This window comes from Schistocerca nitens, chromosome 2 (genome assembly GCF_023898315.1).
Source record: "Schistocerca nitens isolate TAMUIC-IGC-003100 chromosome 2, iqSchNite1.1, whole genome shotgun sequence".
In the NCBI taxonomy this organism is placed as follows: Eukaryota; Metazoa; Arthropoda; class Insecta; order Orthoptera; family Acrididae; genus Schistocerca; species Schistocerca nitens.
Window position 1 is genome coordinate 859,019,851 of NC_064615.1, and position 23,375 is coordinate 859,043,225.

The window sequence follows — 23,375 nt, forward strand, 5'->3', positions numbered from 1 at the left end:
ACTGGCTGATTGTAGCAGACTTTGCACAGTCCAATCAATAACTATTTTATAAACAAGTTTAACAGCTTCCTATTTTCGCAGATTTTGTCAAGGTTTTGTTAACCAATAATGTTGTGATACAGGAAGAAAGGCAGAAAATCTCACACACTTCATAACAGATTTTCAGCCCCAGTCAGCTAAAAAACCTCGCACATAGGCACATGTGAGGAAATTGCACCTCCTATCGAAATAATTACTTTGAACCAACCACAGGACCCCTTACTCAGATTTCCAACCACAGGACCCCTTACTCAGATTTAAACGAACATTCCTGTGTGGCACGACACCATCAATGGCTGGACCAACAGTCTGAAGCTCTGTGTTTTCACCTGGCCTTCAGATCTTACCCCGCCAGAAAGGCCTGCTTATAGTGTATTCTGCAGTGCAATTTTTATTGAACTCGGTCCGCCCATTGCTCTGGTTCTAGATGTTGACAGAATGGCAACATTATTGCTCCCATTTGAGCCTCTGGGCTCGCATATTTATCTGTTTTTTCTCTATGCCTCTGACATCGTTCCTGTAGAGGGGATAAGTGGAGTGCTCCTTAATAATTATTACGCCAACTTTCCTCAGCCCACTTCATTCTTACACACAGGTTACTAGGCACTGTTGTAACTGCAACATACGGGTTCTTCAAAGCACATCACTGCCCTGTGCTGCCCTGATCACTTCACAGCTGTAAACAGTGCCTTCTGGGCGATGCCTTCTCATCTGTGAGTGGCATCATTAACCTGCCTCACAGAATTGTTTGATAAATATTAATATTGCCCACACCTGCCATCTGATGTGACAATCAGTCCCTTAACTACTACCCTTTAGCCATAGCTGTTCAAAATTTTCAGGAATTCCCCAAATCCATGCCTTTACTTACTTGTGCAGTAACAGCGGTGATCGTCTATACTTTCCCAGGTTAAATGTGATCAGTAAGCAAGTGATTCAAATACTCACAAGTGATTCAAATACTCACCCTTTTATACAGCCACAAGAAAGAGAGACTGCCAGTACTCAAGGAATCCTGGCAAATGACTGACAAAATTGTATTTGTTGATCTGAAAACTGATGGATAACATATTGGGGATGGCCCAATTAAGCATGAAAGTATGGGTACCATATTTTACACTGATATATTAATGAAGGTACTTGTCAAACTATAAAAGGAAACTAACCATCACTATAACAGTTTGGTCTTTTGACATAAGAAATCAGTCAAAATTATTTACCCACTGAATCAAGCATATAAATATTTAATAAGTGGACAAGAGCCTGCAAATATGAATTATAGCCTTGGCATAGGCGGGTGGACATAATATGAAACTATATTTGGGGTATGGCCAGTGACTGTTAAAACGGTTAGTGATTTGAAGACAGTTCCCCCAAAAGCAAGAAAGAACACCAATACTTTTGCCCAAACCACATGATGTGCTACTAGCTGTCTGTGAATGTTAAATCTGTGCAATGAAACCCCGGTGGAAATTAGCTAGCTTTACATTCCCCTCGCTTTGGTAGCTGCATCGACTGCACATGCTTACCACTCTTAAAAGGTGCTAGTGTTGAAGATGGCTGTAGTATTGGCTGCAGATTCCGAGTCCAGCTCGGCCTCAGTACTTTTCCATTAGTTGGAGACATATCTCTCAGAATATCTTTTGTGCCTATCAGGAGTGAAGTGTGTACTTGATGGCTTCTCTGAAACAACTTAGTTGGTTGTGCCAGTATCAGAAGCTTGTTGGCCAATTGCAGCAGACGTTCTGAGCTCTGACCATTAATAATTTTATAAACAAGTTTGATAGTTTCTTACTCTCGTGGATTTTGTGGTTGTTAACCAGTAATGGCGTGGCATGGGAAAGAAGGCAGAAAATCTCCACCACTACATAACGCATTTCCAGTAATAGTCAACCGAAAGCCTTACCTGTAGGCACACATGGGAAATCACGCTTTCTATCGAAGTAATAACTGTGAGTCAGTCACAGAACCCCTTAGTTAGATTTAAATGAACATTCCTGTGTGGCACGGTAATGTCCAATGGCTTGTTCCTTAGTGTGAAGCTCTTTGTTTTCACTTAGCCTTCAGTTCAGATATTACCCAGCCGGGTTGTTGTTGTTGTTGTTGTTGTTGTTGTGTGTGTGTGTGTGTGTGTGTGTGTGTGTGTGTGTGTGTGTGTGTGGGTGGGTGGGTGGGTGGGTGGGTGGGTGGGTGTTTTTTTTTTTTTTTTTTCCCCTCCACAGTCTGCAGGCGAAGAAGTAGTACTTAGCAGTGCAATCATTGGCAGCAGTGAATATTTTCTCCAGTTTTTATGCAGTGTTACAGAATTCACGATATACTGACTACCTACTTACTTACATGTTTGTGTGTCGCTAACTATAATCCATATTTCCAGTAATCAGCCACATGGATGGCTTTGTCATATGCTGTGCTAAGGTCTGCTACTGCATAAGTGTTGCGTATTTTTGGGGATATTATTAGATGTAGATGATGTATTGCACCACACTCGCAAGAATCGTTCTCTGTATACTCTCATTTTCTCAGGCGGGGACTGGGCCTTGTGACACCAGGTATTTCGTGGTTAAGCACTCTCTCTGTCGGAAATAGTAGATGAGTCCCAGCAGCCAATTGTTCTTTAAGCTTTATCAGCGCCTGATTAATACAGTTTTTGTATAAAACATTGTCGGGACTTCAGTCAGCTTTGCTGTATTTGGTAACTGTATAATGGATGCCAGGGGTCATTAGACTGTTTAGCCGCAACTTTCCTTCTGATTATGGGTGGAGTTGTGCTGACAATGACATAAATTTTTTGAACTGTCCTTGGTTTTAGGCAGCCATACACTATGCGTATTCTCTCATTGATTGCCACATTGACGTATTTGGCATGTGCAGAGTTGTCCCAAACAGCTGCTGCGTAATCTGCTGCAGAAAACATGGTGCAAGAGCCAGTGTTCTCAGAATTAGTGGTTGAGCTGCCCATTTCATGCTGGTGAATTTTCGTATAATATTGTTCCTCGCACACACTTTCCCCTTAATGTTTTGACAGTGCTTTCGAAATGTCAGATTCTGTCAAACTGGATACACAAGTAATTTGGTGAGTCCTCCTGGTTTAGCTCCTGACACTGCCACATAACTCTCAATTGCCTATGTGCCTCTTTATTTTAAGATGGAAGGCACACACCTAAGTTTTATAGGGATTTGGATTGAGGAAGTTTTCTTTGCAGTAGACAGCTAAGTCTTTGAGAGTCCACATCAATTTCCTTCCAGTTCCTCATATGATTTTCCTTATGCAGCCATGGTAGTATCATTGTCATATATAAACTGTCTCATTTTTCCAAAACTCCTTCATCAAACAAGAAGTAGTAAATATTCCTGAATTTCAATCAAGAACAACTGCCAAGATGAGAAACAGAAGTAAATATCCTCATTGTAGCAAAGCAGCTTAAATCACTTAATAAAGGCAAGGTCTCCGGTCCAGATTGTATACCAGTCAGGTTCCTTTCAGAGTATGCTATACAACAGCTCCGTATTTAGCAGTTATATACAACCGCTCGCTCGCAGAAAGATCCGCACCTAAAGACTGAAAAATTGCTCAAGTCAGACCAATACCCAAAAAGGGAAATAGGAGTAATCTGCTGAATTACAGGCCTATGTCACTAATGTCTATTTGCAGTAGGGTTTTATAACATACTGTGTTCGAACATTATGAAGTATCTAAAAGAAAATGATTTATTGACACGTAGTTAGCACGGATTCAGAAAATATTGTTCCTGTGAAACACAACAGTTCTTTATACTCATGAAATAATGAGTGCTATCGATAGGGGATGTCAAATTGATTCCACATTTTTAGATTTCCAGAAGGCTTATGACACCGTTCCACTCAAGCGTTTTCTAACCACACTGCGTTCTTATGAAATATTACCTCAGCTGTGCGACTGGATTCATGATTTTGTATCAGAAGGGTCACAGTTCGTAGTAATTGATGGAAAGTCGTAGAGTAAAACTGAAATAATATCCGGCATTCCCCAAGGAAGTGTTATAGGCCCTCTATTGTTCCTGATCTATATTAATAACATAGGAGACAATCTGAGTAGCCCTCTTAGATTGTTTGCAGATGATGCTGTCATTTACCATCTTGAAAGTCATCAGATGACCAAAGGAATTGCAAAATGATTTAGGTAAGATATGTGTGTGATGCGAAAAGTGGCAATTTACCCTGAATAAAGAAAAGTATGAAGTTATTCACATGAGTACGAAAAGAAATTTGCTAAATTTTGATTACACGATTACGCGATAATTCAACTAAATACTTAAGGATTACAATTACAAATAACCTAAATTGGAATGATCACATAGATAATGTTGTGGGTAGAGCAAAACAAAGACTGCAATTCATTGGCAGAACACGTAAAAGGTGCAACAGGTCTACTAAAGAGACAGCTTACACCACACTTGTCCATCCTATTCAGGGGTATTGCTGTGCGGTGTGGGATCCGCATCAGGTGGGTCTGACGGATGAAATCAAAAAAGGGCAGTTTGTTTTGTATTAATTGCGAAATAGGAGAGATAGTGCCACAGACATGATACGTGAATTGGAGTGGCAATCATTAAAACGAAGATGTTTTTTGTTGCGATGGGATCTTCTTGTGTAATTTCAATCAGCAGTTTTCTCCTCCAATTGCAAAAACATTCTATTTGAACCCACCTGCATAGGGAGAAATGATCATCACGATAAAATAAGAGAAATCAGGGCTCGTACAGAAAAATTTAAGTGCTCATTTTTACCGCGTGCCATTCGAGAGTGGAACAGTAGAGAGACAGCTTGAAGGTGGTTCATTGAACCCTCTGCCAGACTCTTAATTGTGGATACAGAGTAATCGTGTAGACATCTCACCGTTTACAGGCTGGTCGTTTGTGTAAATGTTATTAAAATTGGAAACATGACTCTGCGTTGGAGTAGGGCATTCTTTTGCATTCTCCAGCAGCTGTTCCTTCCCTGTAGTGTCAATATAAACATCTATTTTAAAGGAGGTGTGCTACTAATTTCGTCATTCCGAATCCTTAGTCATGTTACAAAATTTAACAAGCAACTGTTGGTGATTGACATTATCATAGGCAGCCAAGAGATCTGCAAAAGTGATTTGAGTTATCTGCTTCTGTTCGAAGCTGTGTTGAGTGAGATTCAGTATTTGGCTACAACATGACTGACTAGGCATAAATCCTGCTTGTTCTGGTATGATTTTGGTCTTTCTTGTGCCAAAAATTCTGTCAAGAACTATTCTTTCAAGTGCCTTGTACAGATGACACAGAAGTGACACACGCTGAAGTTTTGTGTCTCTGTAGATTCTTTCCTTGGATTTAGGATGACTAACACCTCCAGACTGTCAGAATGTGAATGGTAGTGATAAAACTATTCATTTTAGTGCTGCCAGCCCAGAATGCTATTTGTTCAGTGCAGCTAGTAGCTTTGTTTTGATTCGTTTAGTGAAGCATTCTTCTTAACTCTTCATCACTGAATGAAGTGTCGAGGGCAGCCACTAAAGTACTCATATCATGTAGGATTTTTACTCTCTTTTTTTTTTGTAGTATTTCCTCTTTTAATATAAGGCGGTGAGCTAACCTTTTGGGAGCTACTCCAGTTAGATCAGATGCTGGAGTCCTAGGATTATTGTGGAGACGTTTTACTAACTTCGATGCTCACCGGTATGTCAGGATTTGTTACCAGTTTGGGCCTCTTTCAGTTCAAGCTGTTGACACTTCTTGTACAATCTCTTCATTTGCTTGATTACTGTTTTCTGAGAAAGGATTGTCATTGTACATTGATTAGAATTGCTATAGAAGTTTTTTAGATCCTCCTTCCAGGCCCGCATTGTATTCAGTGGTGACTAAGGCATCTGAATGTTTTAAAAATAGGTTACATGACAGACTGGGTGTAAACTGCCATGTAACAACACATATTTGTGGAACCATCTGAGAGTTGTTCATGGACATCTAGGTAGATGCCTCATTGAATTATAAGGATCAGGTGAAGAACATTTAGGAGTAGGTGTTGAGGTTATGGAGGAAAGAGCAGAGGTTGTTCCTACCATGAATACAGATCATAAAAATGTTATCAATGCATCTTAACAAGACAAGGGTTTTTAGGTGTTGACTAGATGGGAAGGACTCCTCTAGACCTAGGTGGCCCATAAATAAGTTGGCACAGGATGGTGCCCTGCGAGTGTCATAGCAGCACCACGAATTTATTTATAGGTTTGGCCTTCAAAACTGGAATAATTGTGGGTCAGGATGGAATTGGCTAGGAGGATTAGGAAAGAGGTTCTGGGTTTCGTATCAGGAGGATGTTAGAAAGGGGAGGGGGGTGTTAGTGTATAAGGACACCACATCTGCGGTGACCAATACGGAGCCTAATGGTAATGGGACAAGAACTGTCTTTCTCAACTCAACCAGCCATCTTCCTAGATGTTGATCTCCATCTCTCAACAGACCGCATAAATATGTCTGTTCAGATCAAGTGCACCAACCACTAAGAGTACCTCAACTTTGGCAGTTGTCACCTGTTCCATATCTAAAAGTCTTTCCTTTACAGCCTCACTGTCCACAGATGCTGCATCTGTGGTTGAAAGCAGGAATTGTCAAAATGTCCCAAGAGCCTAACCAGAGCTTCTATTGACAGCCAATATCCTATCTAGTTCATCCAGAAACAAATGTCCCGTGCCATCTCCACCCCTGACACCATGAGCCATGTTAATCAGCCACCTACTAGCACTCCTCTGATACAGATGACAGATATATCCTACTTGCATCAGCCAAAGTAGTGATCTGCTGCCCATGTAACATACAAAATATCCTTGTCTGCCCCTACACCAATACTGCTCCCAGTAATGCAACCCACAGGTTATTCTCTTGTTGTCAACCCAAATGGAAGACCTGTCCCATACACCCACCCACTACCTTCTACTACAGTCCAGTCACAAAAGAAGGCAACACCACATGTGAAAGTACAAGTGTTATACACTGCCGTTTGTGAAAGTTCAACACCGAGAAGGAATTATCTGAATAGCGCCACACTTGGTGGAAGTGGCGACGAGTGTGCAAGCAATACGTGATACATTTTGCAGCGAGATGGGATACATGTAGGCTGATCAGAGGCCCCACGTGTCGGTCTGACAGGGTCAGTGTTGCACCTACTGTAGTTGGTGCAGAGCTGTCACACAAGGTGGAAACAATACAGTGAGTGCCACAATGCCTCATCAACATCAAAATGAGCCATATCGGCATGTAAGCAAGTTCGAACAGGGCAGAGTGGTCAGTCTCCGGGAAGTGGGGTTGTCATACCACGACATTTCGGCTTGCACAGGATATGCTACTATGACAGTGATGCATGTGTGGAAGCAGTGGATAGAGAAAGGTCATAGGCAGTGACGAGAGGGAACTGGACCATGGAACATGACCACACTACGGGATGACCATAATCTTGTCTGCATGGCCATTATGGACCGTACAGCGCCATCCACAGTGTTGGCTCGTCACTGGAGCACTGCAACAGGTATGAACTTGTCTGCATCAACGGTTCGTCACAGTCTGCTGCAGGTTGGACTGATTGCATGCATGCCATTACCTCGGCTTCCATTGTCCAGAAACCACAAGCTCCCCTGACTGCAATGGGCACATGAACACTGTCAATGGGGTTCCGAGTGGCAACATATAATCTTTTCGGATGAGTGCCACTTCAACGTGTCCTACAGTGATGGCCACATACATGTCCAGCGGTACCATGGTGAACAAAACCTGGAGAGCTGCATTGTGGAGTGGCATAGCGGACAAACACCAAGTGTGATGGTTTGCGGTGCCATTGGTTACAACAACCAATCTCGCCTCATATGTAGCGCAGGCACTTTGAACAGCAACTGCTATCTAAAAGAGGTTGTGGAGCCCGAGGTACTTCCCCTGTGTCAGGCATCTCCACAGGCCACATTTCAACAGGACAATGCCCAGCCACATAATGTGAGGAATGTACAGGCCTCCTTCAATGAGCGACAGGTACCATTGCTTCCCTGGCCTGCACGATTGCCAGACATGTTGCCCATCAAACATGTCTGGGATAGGGTTAGTCGGCACCTGGTGCATTACGGTCCTCCATAACTGGTGTCGTGTGGGTTTGAATACAAATTGCTTGGAGGGAAATCCCTCAGGAACGTATTCAGAACCATATTGATTCAATGCCATGGCATATAGCAGCTCTAATTGCAGCACATGGTGGCCACACGACATACTGAATAGTAGGGCTCAAAGGACGTGCAGCTTTGAAAAGGTTTGTTACTTGTCACGTATCTAACTTAAGGCATTAAATTAATTGAATTCATGTGTTTCCTTCTTGGTGTTGCAATTTACACATACGGTACTGTATCTCAACTACGCTGCACTTCTGTACAGCATTCTATGTGATTGTGACAGGTAACCAACTTTCTACCCACATGAATGGCTACAGTAAAACCTTTGCAAACTTCAGACTTAACCATCCACCGCACCGTAACACTTCTTCATTACACATTTCTCTGAACTATGTGAATTGTCCCTCCAGCATATCCTACATTCTCGCAGTTCCCCTGGCTGAAAGTTCCACTAGCCTGTTTCCCATTGCCTTACGCTATCTTTCCCCTCCTCTCTTTTGTCTACATCACTCCCCCACTCCTTCCCCATCCAAGTGTGTACCGCCCTCTTACACCACTGTTCATCCCCCCACCTCCCACCCAATATGGTCTCTCTCTCTCTCTCTCTCTCTCTCTCTCTCTCTCTCTCTCCCCCCCCTCCTCTCCCCCACTCCCATTCTCCCTCTCCCTTTCTCTCTCCTCTCCTCCCCGTGTCTCCCTCTCATCTCAACCTTCCTCTCACTCCCCCCTCTTCCTCTTTCTACCTCTCATATCTCTCCCCTTTGAGCTTTTGTGTTGTGCTGTCACTGAGTCATCTATCAAAAGACCTGCCTCAAACTACCCTCTCCTTGCCTCCTCCATCCTTTGCGCCCCCACCCCCTACCTCTCTCTCTCCGCTGCCTCCATCTGCCCAGGTACCTGCATTCATTAATCAGTCTTACCACTACTACGGGAGATTATTTATTTTGTGCGTCCGTGTGCTTTTACTACAAGAAAGCTAGTGTGAGTACTGTTTTCTGTGACATGTTTTTGTGTACCTTACAACAGTCCGCTATAGAGAAGTTAATTTTATTTGCTTGTTTATTTGTACTAAAATTATTACCCACTCTATATTATTTACCACTCTATTACCATGTAAACAGTAGAAACATTCTCCTTGATGGGACTAATGTTGTTTCTAGAAGCACTTGTTGCGTTGTTACCTAATCTTGCAAAGACATCAGCACTTCATTTTGTGTACATTCTTCTCCTAAATGTAATTTTTCTGTTTGTTCTAGCTATCAAAAATCTAGATATTCCAAATAAATATATTACATTTAATAGAGCTAAATGGGGTACTAAATCAAATGCTTTTCAAAAGCAAGCTAAAAGGTCTGGCTGGTTAAAAAATAATCAGACTATTAACAAGGTGTACAACTTTGCTTCCACAGTTTTTTTTCCCCAACATTTGAGGCTTTAATAAAACAAATTGGCTACACATATATCATTCGAAGTATTTTCCATCAATGGTCACTACTTTCTCCCATCTTTTGAGCAGTGTACGAATTCCGTGTCGAGAAAATTTTTCATCTTTTGAAGCGATCCACAAATCGATGCAATTTGTAACTTCTTCGTAAGATCGGAAGTGTTGGTTAGCCAGGCCATGTGCCGTTGATATAAACAGATGAGAGTCAGAGGGAGCGATGCCTGGAGAATATGGCGGGTGGTGTAGGACTTCCCATTTTAATGTTTCCAAGTACATTTTGACCTCTTTTGCAACGTGGGGTCAAGTGTTGTCATGCTGCGAAATCACTTTATCATCTCTCTTGCTGTATTGCAGCCATTTCTCTTCTAATGCTCTGCTCATATGCATTAATTGCATTCGATAACGAGCGCCTGTGATTGTTTCACTTGGTTTTAACACCTCATAGTACACGACGCCGAGCTGGTCCCACCAAATGCAGAGCACGATCTTGGAGCCGTGAATGTTCGGCTTGGCCATTGACGTGGAAGCATGGCTGGGATATCCCCATGATTTTTTGCATTTAGGGTTATCGTAATGAAACCATTTTTCATCCCCGGTCACAATGCGATGCAGAAATCCATTCCATTTTTGCCCCTGAAGCAACTGTTCACAAACACACACGTGTTGTTCAACGTCTCTTGGTTTCAGCTTGCATGGGATCCAAATTCCTTCTTTCCAAATCATGCCCATAGCCTTGAGACGTTTTGAAATGGCTTGCTGTGTCACTCCCACTAATCATTCTAATTCTTCTTGAGTTTGTCATGAGTCTTCACTCAGCAATGTCTCCAATTCTGCATCTTCGAAAACATTCTCCTTCCACCACTGTGCCGGTCTACGACATTAAAATCACCATTCTTGTAGTGTTGAAACCACTCACAACAGGTTCTCTCACTAATAGCGTCCTTACCATATGTATACTTCAGAGCATTCAATGAGACTCAGCAGCTGTTTTCTTCATATTGAAACAAAACAGTAACACCTCCCGCAAATGAAAGAATTAGGCCTATAAACTGACGTTTTCAATCAAGAACAACTGTATGATGCAGACACAAATCAACTAATGTTTGAATGAGGTTATGTCGACTGAGGTCCAAGCTAACTGCCTGACGTTTGCAATCTGTTTCTTTCGACTGTTACTTACCATTGTAGCCACCTATCGGCAAATGGCGGAAGCAAAGTTGTACCCCTTATATTAACAGACAAACAGCGTGGGCCTGACGCAAACGCTACACTGCCGTGTAATATTCCCACTACCCATTCACCTGCTGACATTCGTTTGTTCCAGACCATGTACATACTGTCCATTGAAAGAGCAACAGATTAATGTGAAATTTGTGTTAAACTTGGCCCATTCTATATTGAAACAAGATATGATGATGAATGTCTTCCACCCTCTAGTTTTTAAGTGGTTTAAGCAGTTCAAAGAGTGAGGAAAAAGAGATTGAAGGTGAATTACATTTATGGTGACTCTCAGTGTCAACAATAGATGGAATCATTGAAAAAATTGGAGATTTAATCTGGAAAGACAATTGTATACGTGTTGTTGCTGATATTGTAAAAATCAACAAAGGAACAGTTCAACAGGTTTTACTTGAAGATTTGGACAGAAAGAACGTTTGTTAAGAAATGGTGCCCAAGAACCTTATGCTTGTCAAGTGGTTTTTGATGATAACTTCAAACACTACATTGAGCAGTGGAAAATTCACAGGGAACAGTTTTCGAAATTGTCGGGAGAGTTGTGTGCTGACCCCATGGCCCATCCGTACCACATCCAAATCAAATGATGCCATGCAACAGAGGAGGACATGATGGCCTATCATCTTCCCATGGTCCTTTGGTCAACACTGCAGAGGATTTTTTGTACTGTTAATGGCAGCCCCCCCCCCCCTCTCTCTCTCTCTCTCTCTCTCTCTCTCTCTCTCTCTCTCTCTCTCTCTAAGAGCTGTGATGTACAAATTTACACCTCTCCTGCAGCAGCCTCCACCATTACGTTGGCCCCTCCCCTTCCATGCTGTTTGTGTAGCTGGGGCCCAAGTAATATTGTACACACTGTACACTTCGGAACCCTCGCACCACAGTACTGTAGCACACCGCTAGAGGATCCAGAACAAAATGACTGATAAAGTGGAGTCTCATTTGGCAACTAGTTTTCTGCATTTGAAGGGTGACAGTGTTGCAACAATCCATGCTGGTTTGTAGCAAGTGAAAGGCTCAATGATACATGTGTGTGGGTGGGGGTGGGGGGGGGGGGGACAAGCACTTCTAATGTGGTCAAATAAAACTGAATGGTGATTAACAAAGTAACAGGCTATCACACTGTGAAGAATCGGCAATCACAAGAGAAATAGAGGCTCTTATGCTCTAAGATCAACATATTACAATTGGGGTGACACTGGAAAAAGTTAAAATCAGTCACAGGTCAGTTTTCAGTATTTTACACGATAGAGATCCTTGAATACTGGTTTACATGACTGCTCACACACATTCAGAAAGCCTACTAGATTTATCACAAGGACACTAAGACAAGGTAGCAAAGCAAGTGGTGGAAACATGGATCCAGTACTGGCAGAAAAAGCGAAGATCCAATCGTCATTGGGCAAGATGATGCTAATTGTGTGTTGTGACTTCCTGGAAGCCGCAGTTCATACTGCACAGGACACTGTCTCACATGCTGTTTCATTGTGGAGTCAAATATTATCACACGCCTATAATGTCTTTCTTTGAATGCTGAAACCAGTGGATGGCAAGCATTCCCGGAATAGCAGTAATGTGATTTCTGTGGAATGTTTCCTGAACAGTGAGCATGCAAACTTTTAAATGCAAGGTCTCTGCCAAGTTATTGTCACTGAGAAAAATGTGTTGCATTGCGGGGCGAATATGTGGAGAAGGGTTAACACCATCCCACCCAGTTTCATGGTCACAACTTGATTTTGTCAAGGTGATACGGCCAGCTATTGATGACCTGGCCTTTAACATAATTGCATTATTTCATTGAAAAGATCTGTAGTCGCTCATATATCACAGTAGATAAGAAAGTTTCATAGGTTACCTATAAGTCTGAATATCTTTGACTACCACAGGTACGAAGCAGGCTATATAACACAGAAATGAAGTTATCTCCCTCTGTCTGAGAAGATCTGAAGTTCCATAATATAGACAAAATTTTGTCAGGTTCGAGTATTTAGCATTCTTCATTAGTTCTTGTTCATAACAGATGTGTTCACTCACCAGATGTCAAAAATCCACAATAATATCTAACAGTATTATGGAAAGGATAGTTGCTACCCACCATATAGCAGATATGCTGAGTCACAGATAGGCACAACAAAAAGACTGTCACAAAGTGAGCTTTTGGCCCATAAGGCTGAGAAATCTGAACATCAAAAGTTCAGAATATATCCACTTTTCATTGCCACTGTTAGTGTAGTTACAGACAGTTGGCATTACTGCTCGATTTACTAGGGATGCTATCTTAAAAAAAAGGTATACGGTACTTCGTAGATAGTGAAAAGCCACATGGAATGGCTTTTACTTGAGCAAGGCTACCACAGACTTCACAAGCAGAGATGCGACACTGATGGTAGGTGGTTATGCTGGGTGGGGGACAGCCTACCAGATCAATTGGTTGGTTAGTCCAGTTTTATGTGATCTGGAGTAATAAATATTCCTCTGCTTAGTCTTGGATAGAGATTTCTTTTATCACTTTAATTTGCAGAAGTGACATTAAATTTGTTGTTAGCAATAATATGACAGTATTTTTGCTATTCTTTTCACTTAGTATCAATAAAGTCTGTTTGCAATTCCAAGAGTTCTATTTAGTGTGTTTTAATAGCTTGTGTTACAAGTTTTTTTATAGCTTATTGTAGTGGAAGATCAGATAACATTACATTACTAACTGCTTTGTAATAATTTTTCCAGCTGTGACTTAAATACAAAGAGCAGAAAGCCAAATGGCCAGATACATGATGTGCTTCACTTGGTTCCTTTGAGGTCAGCGACAGATCTACTTAAAGCTTTAAAGATATCAGATGTATCCATTTTTTCTGGTCTGATGGTAGGTATAAATACAAATCATTGTATTTATTCTTATACTTTACTTGTAACTATTCTAATGAAGTTCAGAAATCGATAGTGTACACTGGCTTACAAGGTGTGTGTGTGTGTGTGTGTGTGTTGGGTCGGGTCGGGTCGGGTCTCTCTCTCTCCCCCCCCCTCCCCCCTCTCTTCCCCCCCTCTCTTCCCCCCGTCTCCCACCCCCCTCTCTCTCCCCCTCTCTCAAGGTAAGTTTTCTTGATAGAACTGATAAATTTTGCGCACACACAACAAATTATAATGATTTTTAGTATACACGTTTCTTTTAGTCCAAACCTACTTCTTAATTCTCATTTAAACTTGGAAGCTTTACTAATGGATAAAGTGATCCATATGATGCATGTAAGAAAACCCAATACAGAAATCTCAGGTATGAAGATAGCTGAATTTTTAAGACGGAAATTAACACTTTTGCAAAAATGAAAGTTGTTAGTCTCAATATAGCGGAGATGCTGAGTCGCAGATAGGCACAGCAAAAAGACTGTCACAGAGTGAGTTTACAGCCAACAAGGCCTTCATCGAAAACAGATGACCACAGAATGTGTGTGTGTGTGTGTGTGTGTGTGTGTGTGTGTGTGTGTGTCTGTCTGCTGTATGGTGAGTAGCAACTATCCTTTCCGTAATATTGTTACATTCCATCCTGAATTTCCCATTGTTTGCTTTTGAGCAGGAAAGTTAGATAGCAAAATTTCTGATTTGAATGATAATAGCTAAAGGAAGTACTGTATTATGACAAAATCAATGCTATATTTTGTCACCCATCTTCTTAGTAAGTTAACTGCATTTGAGCAAATGAGGAGCTTGGACTGGCTACAGGGATGAAACATCTTTATTACCATCATCTGTGTAGAAATTTTTGAGTGCTGGTTTCCGTCTGGTAGTGCAGCAATTCTTTCCGGTAAAATTTACAGGTAAAATTCTGTGTGTCTTGCTGTTGTCATATTTCCTTGTACTTCAACTTGCAACAGAGTAGTTATGAATTTTCCATCAGCCATGAGGGATCTGAGCAAAGATAAGCTTTGAAGAAGTAGGTATGGAAATGTGACATTATTGAACTGTTCTGGAGTTAATTATTACCTTTCCTACCTTAGAAGCACAATTTTAACTGAGTACATGGAAACTTATACTTGGACCATATCTTAAAGTGTTCTCCTACTCAAGGTGTGACTTTTGCATTTGTGATATATGTTTGTGTGATCTTGAAGATATGTAGAGCATGTGACTATCTATAGATTTGAGAGTTGATCTGTTGCTTAAATGCCCTTCAAGCAGTTGGAACAGTTGTATCCAGAAGAAAAACAAGGTTCAGGACTTGAAAGATACTTGGAAAATATCGTTGAGCAGTCTCCTTTCTTGAGTACCAGAGCACATGGGAATTGAGGAAGATCAGAAGCCAAATAAAATAAATTGTTTGAAACAAACTTCTGTTCAGTTCAATATCCTCATTCATTCTGTCCTGTGGTGTTAAGAAATGTTGCATGACAGAAAGGCTGTGTTCCGTTGATGATACAATACAAATTATGGTATGAAAAATCTGTAGCAGTTGTGCTCTTTCAGAATTGGATCACATGTAACAATTGCACTTAGCGGATTATACACATGATGTTAACATTCTATATGTTGCATTTTAAGAAAATATCTTCCATATCATGATAATGATGCATATACGTCGATAGACACACAAACAAACACAAACATACACACAAAATTCAAGCTTTCGCAACAAACTGTTGCCTCATCAGGAAAGAGGGAAGGAGAGGGAAAGACGAAAGGATGTGGGTTTTAAGGGAGAGGGTAAGGAGTCATTCCAATCCCGGGAGCGGAAAGACTTACCTTAGGGGGGAAAAAAGGACGGGTATACACTCGCGCGCGCGCGCACACACACACATATCCATGCACGTGGATGGATATGTGTGTGTGTGCGAGTGTATACCTGTCCTTTTTTCCCCCTAAGGTAAGTCTTTCCGCTCCCGGGATTGGAATGACTCCTTACCCTCTCCCTTAAAACCCACATCCTTTCGTCTTTCCCTCTCCTTCCCTCTTTCCTGATGAGGCAACAGTTTGTTGCGAAAGCTTGAATTTTGTGTGTATGTTTGTGTTTGTTTGTGTGTCTATCGACGTGCCAGCGCTTTCGTTTGGTAAGTCACATCATCTTTGTTTTTAGATATATTTTTTCCCACGTGGAATGTTTCCTTCTATTATATTCATATCATTAATGATGCATATAAATTCATCTGACGATAGGCTTACTATTTACACAATAATGAGGGGAGTGTACACATTTTAGAGTTCTGTTTAGTGCCTGTACTCATCGGATGAGAGCAAGGAGAGTCAGAAGCCTGTCCAGTTGCGCTGACTTTAAAAAGAGCGAGGTAGTCAAATTGCTTCTGAATGTGCACCATTAAGGAAATTTAACCAATTTTAGTGTTATAGTATGACTTCAGATATTTTAACTGTACTTGTGTAAAATAATTAATATATCAGGTATAACTGCTGTGTTTTTCTAATATGTAGTCACCATAACAACCATTTTGTTGTCTGAATCACATTTAATTTGTTTTAATTTTAAAATTTTCTTTAGCTTCCTGGCCCAGGGTGTTCATACATATTGGGTGTATCTAAAAGATGACATTCATTTTGTAATGTAATAATTACAAAACAGGGGTCTTGGCACACAGGGAATGTGTGTTGATTCAACAGATGTGGCCTAGAGTTTCAGAGAGTAACTACGACATGTGATCCTGAGTTCTCCCCTTCAGCTGGAAGCAAGATGGGACTGCTCAACACAGTGTTTTGTACCATAGTTAGCAATAGTGAGTCAGTGATTAGAGTTCAGCATGAGTTTTGTCAGCATTTTGGGATTGATTGTCCTTTGCCAAAAAAACATTTGTCATTGATATTGTCAGTTTGAAGACAAAGGGTGTTTATGTCAAAGATAAAGTGTCAGTGTCAACCTTGCACTCCTGATGAAAGAGTGAAAAGTATTCAGCAGATGTTTGTGCATAGTCTATTAAAGTCTACCTCATTGCACAAGTAGCGAACTTACAGTTCATCATGTGATGCCTGGCAAATGTCAAGTTGAGTGTTGGTTTGTAAATCATACAGACTACAGTTAGTGCAGAGTCTTCAGGTTGGTGATGAAAAGGAAACATGTTGGCTTCGGCAGTGCTCTGCTGGAAGACAAGATTTTTATCAAGGTTAATTTTCGGTGATGAAGCTACATTTCATGTTAGTAACAAAGTGAACCAACAGAATGTGCAGATATGAGGACTTCAGAACATTCATCCAGTTGTTGAGTGTGAAAGAGGCTCACCCCAAAGTGAACCTATTTTGTTGCAAATCTAGCAGATTGAGGACAACTCTGATGACTTAATATTCCATCAGAATGGAGCTCCACCACACTGGCACAAATTTGTATGATAATTCCCCAGTGACAAGCTGCCTCAGTGCTGGATATGGTTTCAGGGACCCCCAGACACTACTCCACATTATTGACCTCCCATGATCTACAGATATGGATATGTGAAGGAAAGTGTTTTGATTCACCATTACCTCACGACATAAATGAGACAAAACAGATTAAGAGGTGCTGTGGCTTCTGTCAGTATAGATATAATACATAGATTTATTTGGAATTCACCATTCTTCTACATAGATTTATTATAGATTTACCTAGCTCCTAGACATCTGTGGTGCTAGTGGTAGATACACAGACCGTTTATAACAACGTAACTAAATCTTTGACAATATTACAAAAAAAACAGATTGCTACTCACCATATAGCAGAGATGTTGAGTTGCAGACAGCCACAACAAAAAGAATACTAAATGTGTAAATGTTTGGTCAGAAGGCCTCCTCCCTGATTATAGACCCCCCCCCCCACACACACACACACACACACACACACACACACACACACACACACACACACACAAACACAAACATGAGCATAGTCTCTGGCTGCTGGGGTCAGATTTTGGAAGCGTTTTGTGGTATGTCTGTGTTTCTACCACGTCACTTTCTTGTCTGTCCCTGTGTTGGGTACAAATTTTGCAAGTGATGTTAAACTAACTTTCTGATGAGCTAAAGACTTCAAATTTTAAACATAGCTTAGTAATGGATGACAATGCTCTATTAGCCTGCTTTCTTATCGTTCTGTTCAGGAGAGGCTGGAGTTACAAAAAAGCGGTGACATAGGACATCTAGAATGCACTGCACAAACATCATGTTGTGCGGCCAGTATCAGAATGAGTTTCAAGGGGTATATGTGCAGATGACACATCTGAGCAGAGAGAGAGGGGGAGTAGGAGATGGGCAGTGAGAGTGAGAGTGGGAGAGGAAGAGGAGGAGAGTGAGAGTGGGGAAGAAGCAGATGGCCGGGGGGGGGGGGGGGGGGGGTTATGAGGTAGGCGTACAAGAGTGAATCTGCGAGTGTAAAGTTGGTATTGAAATAAAAATCTTATAAAGAAATCATATAACATTAATTTTTCTAACTTCTTTATTGAATTTTTTAGGAAAAGTAACAAAAGGTTGATATATTATTAGTATGATAGCAATGCCTGACATTTTCAGGGAATAATTTTAACTCTTCAGTGTGTTTAAAATCCATTGGAAAAATTTCACACGCACAAGCCTAAAACGTGGAAAATAAATATAAATCTTTAGTATAACACGTCCGTAAATCAGACTAAAAAGTGTAAAATAATTTTTTCCTATCTCCATAAGTATTCCTAACCCCCAGGCAAACAGTCTTGAAAATCTGTTATTGTGACTTTTTAACAGCTATGAGAATACCAGTAAAGTTTAAAATGAAAAATGTGGAGCATATGCATAGATAATAGTAAGGAGGTGAACTAGTCGTGCATCAGTTATGTATTGCATGTGCCCCATGTTTTTCATTTTAAATCTTTAATGTTTTTTCATAGCTATTATAAACTCAATATCAAAATTTTCAGGAGTATGTGTGTGTGGTTAGGAATCTTTATGAGACTACAAGGAATTATTTTTTTTACTTTTTAGTCTGGTTTAAAAAGTATGATACATGAAGATTTTACGAAAGATCATTCTTTTCTATACACTCATTACATAATACTAGAGAGTTCTTAACATAATAGTGTTCATAGCAGCAAATGTCATTAGATTTCTCACAAAGGTAATATGTATGGCAAGGACAGGTCCTGCAGACTCCATTTCCATAGAACGTGTGTTGAAAACTTATCACTCTGTAAGGGTTTTCATGTCCTAGTTATGTGGAAACATTTCATGTTACTCATCATTAAATTATCGGACTACTAGTGTTTGTGACTTGCTGAAGGTCAGCATAACCATTTGCAATTTTAGGACAGGAGGACCACACAAATCTTGGGTTTGGAGTGATATACATGTTTTAAGATAATCGAAGGATGTTGGAACCTCCATTGTTGATGAGACACTGTATGACAATTCAAATTATTTATAAAATAGAATATTTATAAAATATCACTGGTGCAAGTTTTTAATGTTAGGCTGATTGATATATTCTATCATCCACCCCCCCCCCCCCCCACTTCCAATGTTATTTGTACCTCTACATTTTTCTTGTTGTGGTCTGTCAGCTGCCTACATGTTATAGTCATTAAGTCTTTCCATATCTTCTCATGTCATCTGAGCTCTGACTGTCAGTGACAATTTTTATTCCTCCCTCCTTAATTTCTAATCTTGTAGCTGACTATGAGCTACAGTTTGTGAAATATAACCAATGTTTCTTTATCTCCGGTTTCATTTCATAGTAGATATGAAATGTTGAATTAAAATTTAATTTACTTTTATTTTTCAGGAAGAGGTTGAGAATTTCAACCCAGAGGATGATTATTGGTACAGAGACTGAACAACCATGAAACTACTTTAGTTTCACGTAAACTGCCATGTGGGTCATGGCTGATGTTTGTCACTTGGAGTTGTGATGTGATGACAATTTCTTCACTTATTGAAAAACAATCATGTGACATTTACGTACATAACTAAACAAAGGCTGTGATTCAGCAGACTAGTTTATCTAGTTGTTGCAGACACCTATTTTTGTAATTTTTTTTGTCTTATCATTAAAAACTTTTGTATTATACCTGTAAAAAATTGTTATAAAATTTGGTGAAAATTTAAAAAAAAAACATAAATGTTGATTGCCACTGAAGAGATAAAAGGCTGTAGTACATACATGAATAGAACAAATTTTTCATGCTTATACATCAAATGTTTATTAATAAGAAGAAAAAAAAAGAAGAAAAAAAACAGGAAATATAGTAGATGGATTGGCAATAAATCACGCGTAAGTGGTATCCGCACAGACCAGTATTTGAGAGCAGGATCATTAGAAATTTATTTGTTGGACAATTGTAATCTCAAGTATTTTGCTCTGAACCTAATTGTTTTCATTAGATTTGAAGTTCTAGTTATTGGACTAATGTTTTTCATTTCTGGCTGATGCCACCGGCATTTACATGCTCATCAATGTCTCTGTTAAATGTTTCTTCCATTTTTGACCTCTGTTACGATTTTAAAATATGAAATGTATGAGTCTGAAATTAACATTTATGTGATCTTTTTCAGATTCATAACAATTTCTTCTGTTGTTTGGTATGGCACTTTCATGGCAATTATTTTTTGTCAGGTGTTTCGTAAGAATTATCTGATTTTTTTTACTGAAACAGTCTCAGTGCAGCATTGCATAGAACAGTGGCTGTCTGCATGTCAATGTATTTCTAGCTTTATTGGATCTGTGTAGAAAAGGAACATCACAAACAATGCTGGCAAAATATGATATTCATATGTTGATTGTATCACTTTGAAACTTTCTGCAGAATACTGAAAGTTATTTGTGATACAACTGTCCAGAATTTCATCAAGCATTGGCAGTGCAGATGCTTGCTAAGAAACTTTTTACTATTGTGATAAAAAAGTTCCTTTCCTCATGACTTACATGATTAAAATGTTAGAACTGTAATTACTGTACATAGAGCACTAATACTATCGTGGTTACCTCAGTTCAAAATTTGTATAAAGCTTAAGAAATAATTTCCTGTTATTTCTAGTAATAAACACTAATTTTTTTATATGTAATTGGCTGAACTTACACCCGTGTTTGCAGTAGCAGTATTTGATCTCTGGGCTACTTAGCCATTATCTCTACCCTGCCACCCTGGAGGCTCTATATAATCATAATCTGTATCCACTTAAATATTCCACAAACAGCTTTAAAGTTCAGAATGAACAGTCTACTGAACATAGAACTTGGATGAAAGAAACCAAATAAATACATAAGGAGCAGTGCAGGTGAGATTAGTGACAAATTCAACATTAGATTTGGGACTACCCACAAAACAAAAATAAAGATTTCTGCTATCTTGGAGGCAAAATAGCACACAACAGACAAGGCTTTCACCATAACCACAATGCTGTTGGACATCTGTGTTTTCCATATTTTTAACAAATCTTTTTCAGGGTAAATGTTTCCAGAAGACAGATCTGCCCAATAACTATAGACAAATTATTCCATTCAGCCGAGAAACGTAACCAGGAAATTTACAATGATTTATTTCTCAGTCCAAATGCCTTCCATAAAATCGTGTCCCTTAAGATAAATACTGATCCAAGTCACACCATTCAGAGAGAATTTATTAAATGAACATAGGTCATACATTTAAATCCCTCCTAAAAACACTCTCACAACAGTTTTCCATTACACATTACAGTGAAAACTGAGAGAAAACGTAGCTAACTTTAGGATCAAAGTACCTTGTGTCTGAAAGGGAGCTTTATTCAATACTTCAGAGGCCATTTCATGCAGTATTGCCTAGTTATCCATCATATCATCTAAAAGGCTAAAACTATACTACTAATAGCAGTGTGAGAGAAAAGGAAAATGTAGAAAATATTGACTAAAGGAGAGACAGGATGATAGGGCACACATTAAGATATCAGGTAATAACTTCCATGGTAGTAGAGGGAAAGGATCTGTAGAAGGTAAAAACTGGAGGGGAGGACAGAGGTTCGATTATATGCAAGAAATAGTTGGGTTTTAGTGATTCTTGGAGATCAAGAGGCTGTCATCTGAGAGAGAATCTTGGCAAGTTGCATCAAAGCAGACAAAAGACTGGTGCCGCCGCCCCCTCCCCCCCCTCCACACACACACACACAAAAGAAAAACAGTAAGTTTAAAAATATCCTTAAGCCTCTTTGTTTTAATCTGTACATTTATTAATGGTGGCAGTTGTATCTTCCTGAAGGAAATAAATGGTAAATGTATACTTTTTTCAGAACTGACAATATTTCTGAACTCAAATAAATCGTAGTACTGTATTGTTCTTCCAATATTCCTAAGACTCACTCAACAGTGCTTACTGAACCAATTAAGTAGATGTTAGATGCACTCCATTTTCAGTTCCCTAACATCTGTACGATTTCTTGCCCCTGCTCCTGCAATACATTTCCACTTACAGAAGTATCTTACATCATAGATAAATCTAATTTCATGGAATGGTTTTAGAAGGATGATTCTTCATCTCTGAATAATGACACACAAATGTCTGTAATTCAGATGAAAGTTTAGTTTCCGCATTTTGAAAGGCCTGGTTATTTTTCGATATACTGTACCAAGAATAGGGCACTAAACCATATTTGTAATTGCAATGGATAAAATTGTATCTTTTTTTTTTGCTGTGTCTGAGAGCTATGTTGATAATGTGCATAATTGTCAGTTTGTGGAATAGTTAACTTTGTTAGCTTACTGACCATATTTTTGCAAAACTAAGATATGGGGAAGAACAATGTGTGGCTATAGTTACCCCCTTAAAATAGAAGTTACTTTCAGTAACGAATTTTGTTATATCTTGTGAGAAATGATTTTCGGGAAACAGTTCTGCTGTCAAATATGTTAAATGTGGCAATTGCTATTTTTGAGCATCTGCATTTTTTTTTAGAAACAGTTTTGATGGTGATCCTGAATAAACAAGTAAATGTTTATCTAATGTATTATAAGTAAGCCATTGGTTTTTAATTACAAATTTCTCTATATACAAGGATGCGCTGAAAAGTAATGCCTCGGACTCCCCCCCCCTATCAAGTGACGATTAAATGTTGTGCTTCTAACTCAGTCGAATTTTGCCCTTCAACGATGCATGTTGCAGCCCTCTGCCACTAGATAGCTTGGAATTGTAACCCATAACATGGCAAATGTTATGCAGTGTGCAGTGTTACTATGTAGGTGTGTTGGAAGCAGCATGCTGTGATAAGAGTTACCAACTCAGAAAAGATGCCTTCAATTGAATTCCATAGAAGAAAGAAAGCTGTGTATGGTGGTGATTGTATAGACATCTGTAATGTGTGACATTATGTTGTTCATGCGCGTAATGGAGGAAACTGTGATGTTATCCTTAGCATGTGTGACAGAGCACCGAGTGGATGACTGCATGCAGCAACTGTTTCCAGACCTTTGAGGACTTCACTTTGATACTGATGAAGTGGTGCAACCATCAACAAAGTCAAACCTTCTACAATGACAGGATCAAGAAACTGGTCTGTCATTGAGAGAAATATATTTGTCGTCAGGGTGACTTTGTTGAGAAATAAATA

The 23,375-nt window shown here is 39.8% G+C and overlaps 1 protein-coding gene across 2 annotated transcripts in view; it reads left to right on the forward strand.

The window, feature by feature from the left end:
• LOC126237120 (uncharacterized) overlaps positions 1–21,997 on the forward strand; it is a 331,755-nt gene extending 309,758 nt beyond the window's left edge. Inside the window, exons 19-20 of one of the 2 annotated variants that reach the window (XM_049946935.1) lie at positions 13,596–13,731; positions 19,585–21,997. In XM_049946935.1, coding sequence (XP_049802892.1) covers positions 13,596–13,731; positions 19,585–19,635 — 187 coding nt within the window. In that variant the 3' untranslated portion in view covers positions 19,636–21,997. The remainder of the gene's footprint in view (positions 1–13,595; positions 13,732–19,584) is intronic. The other variant, XM_049946936.1, reaches the window with a different exon arrangement.
• Positions 21,998–23,375: the final 1,378 nt, after the last annotated feature.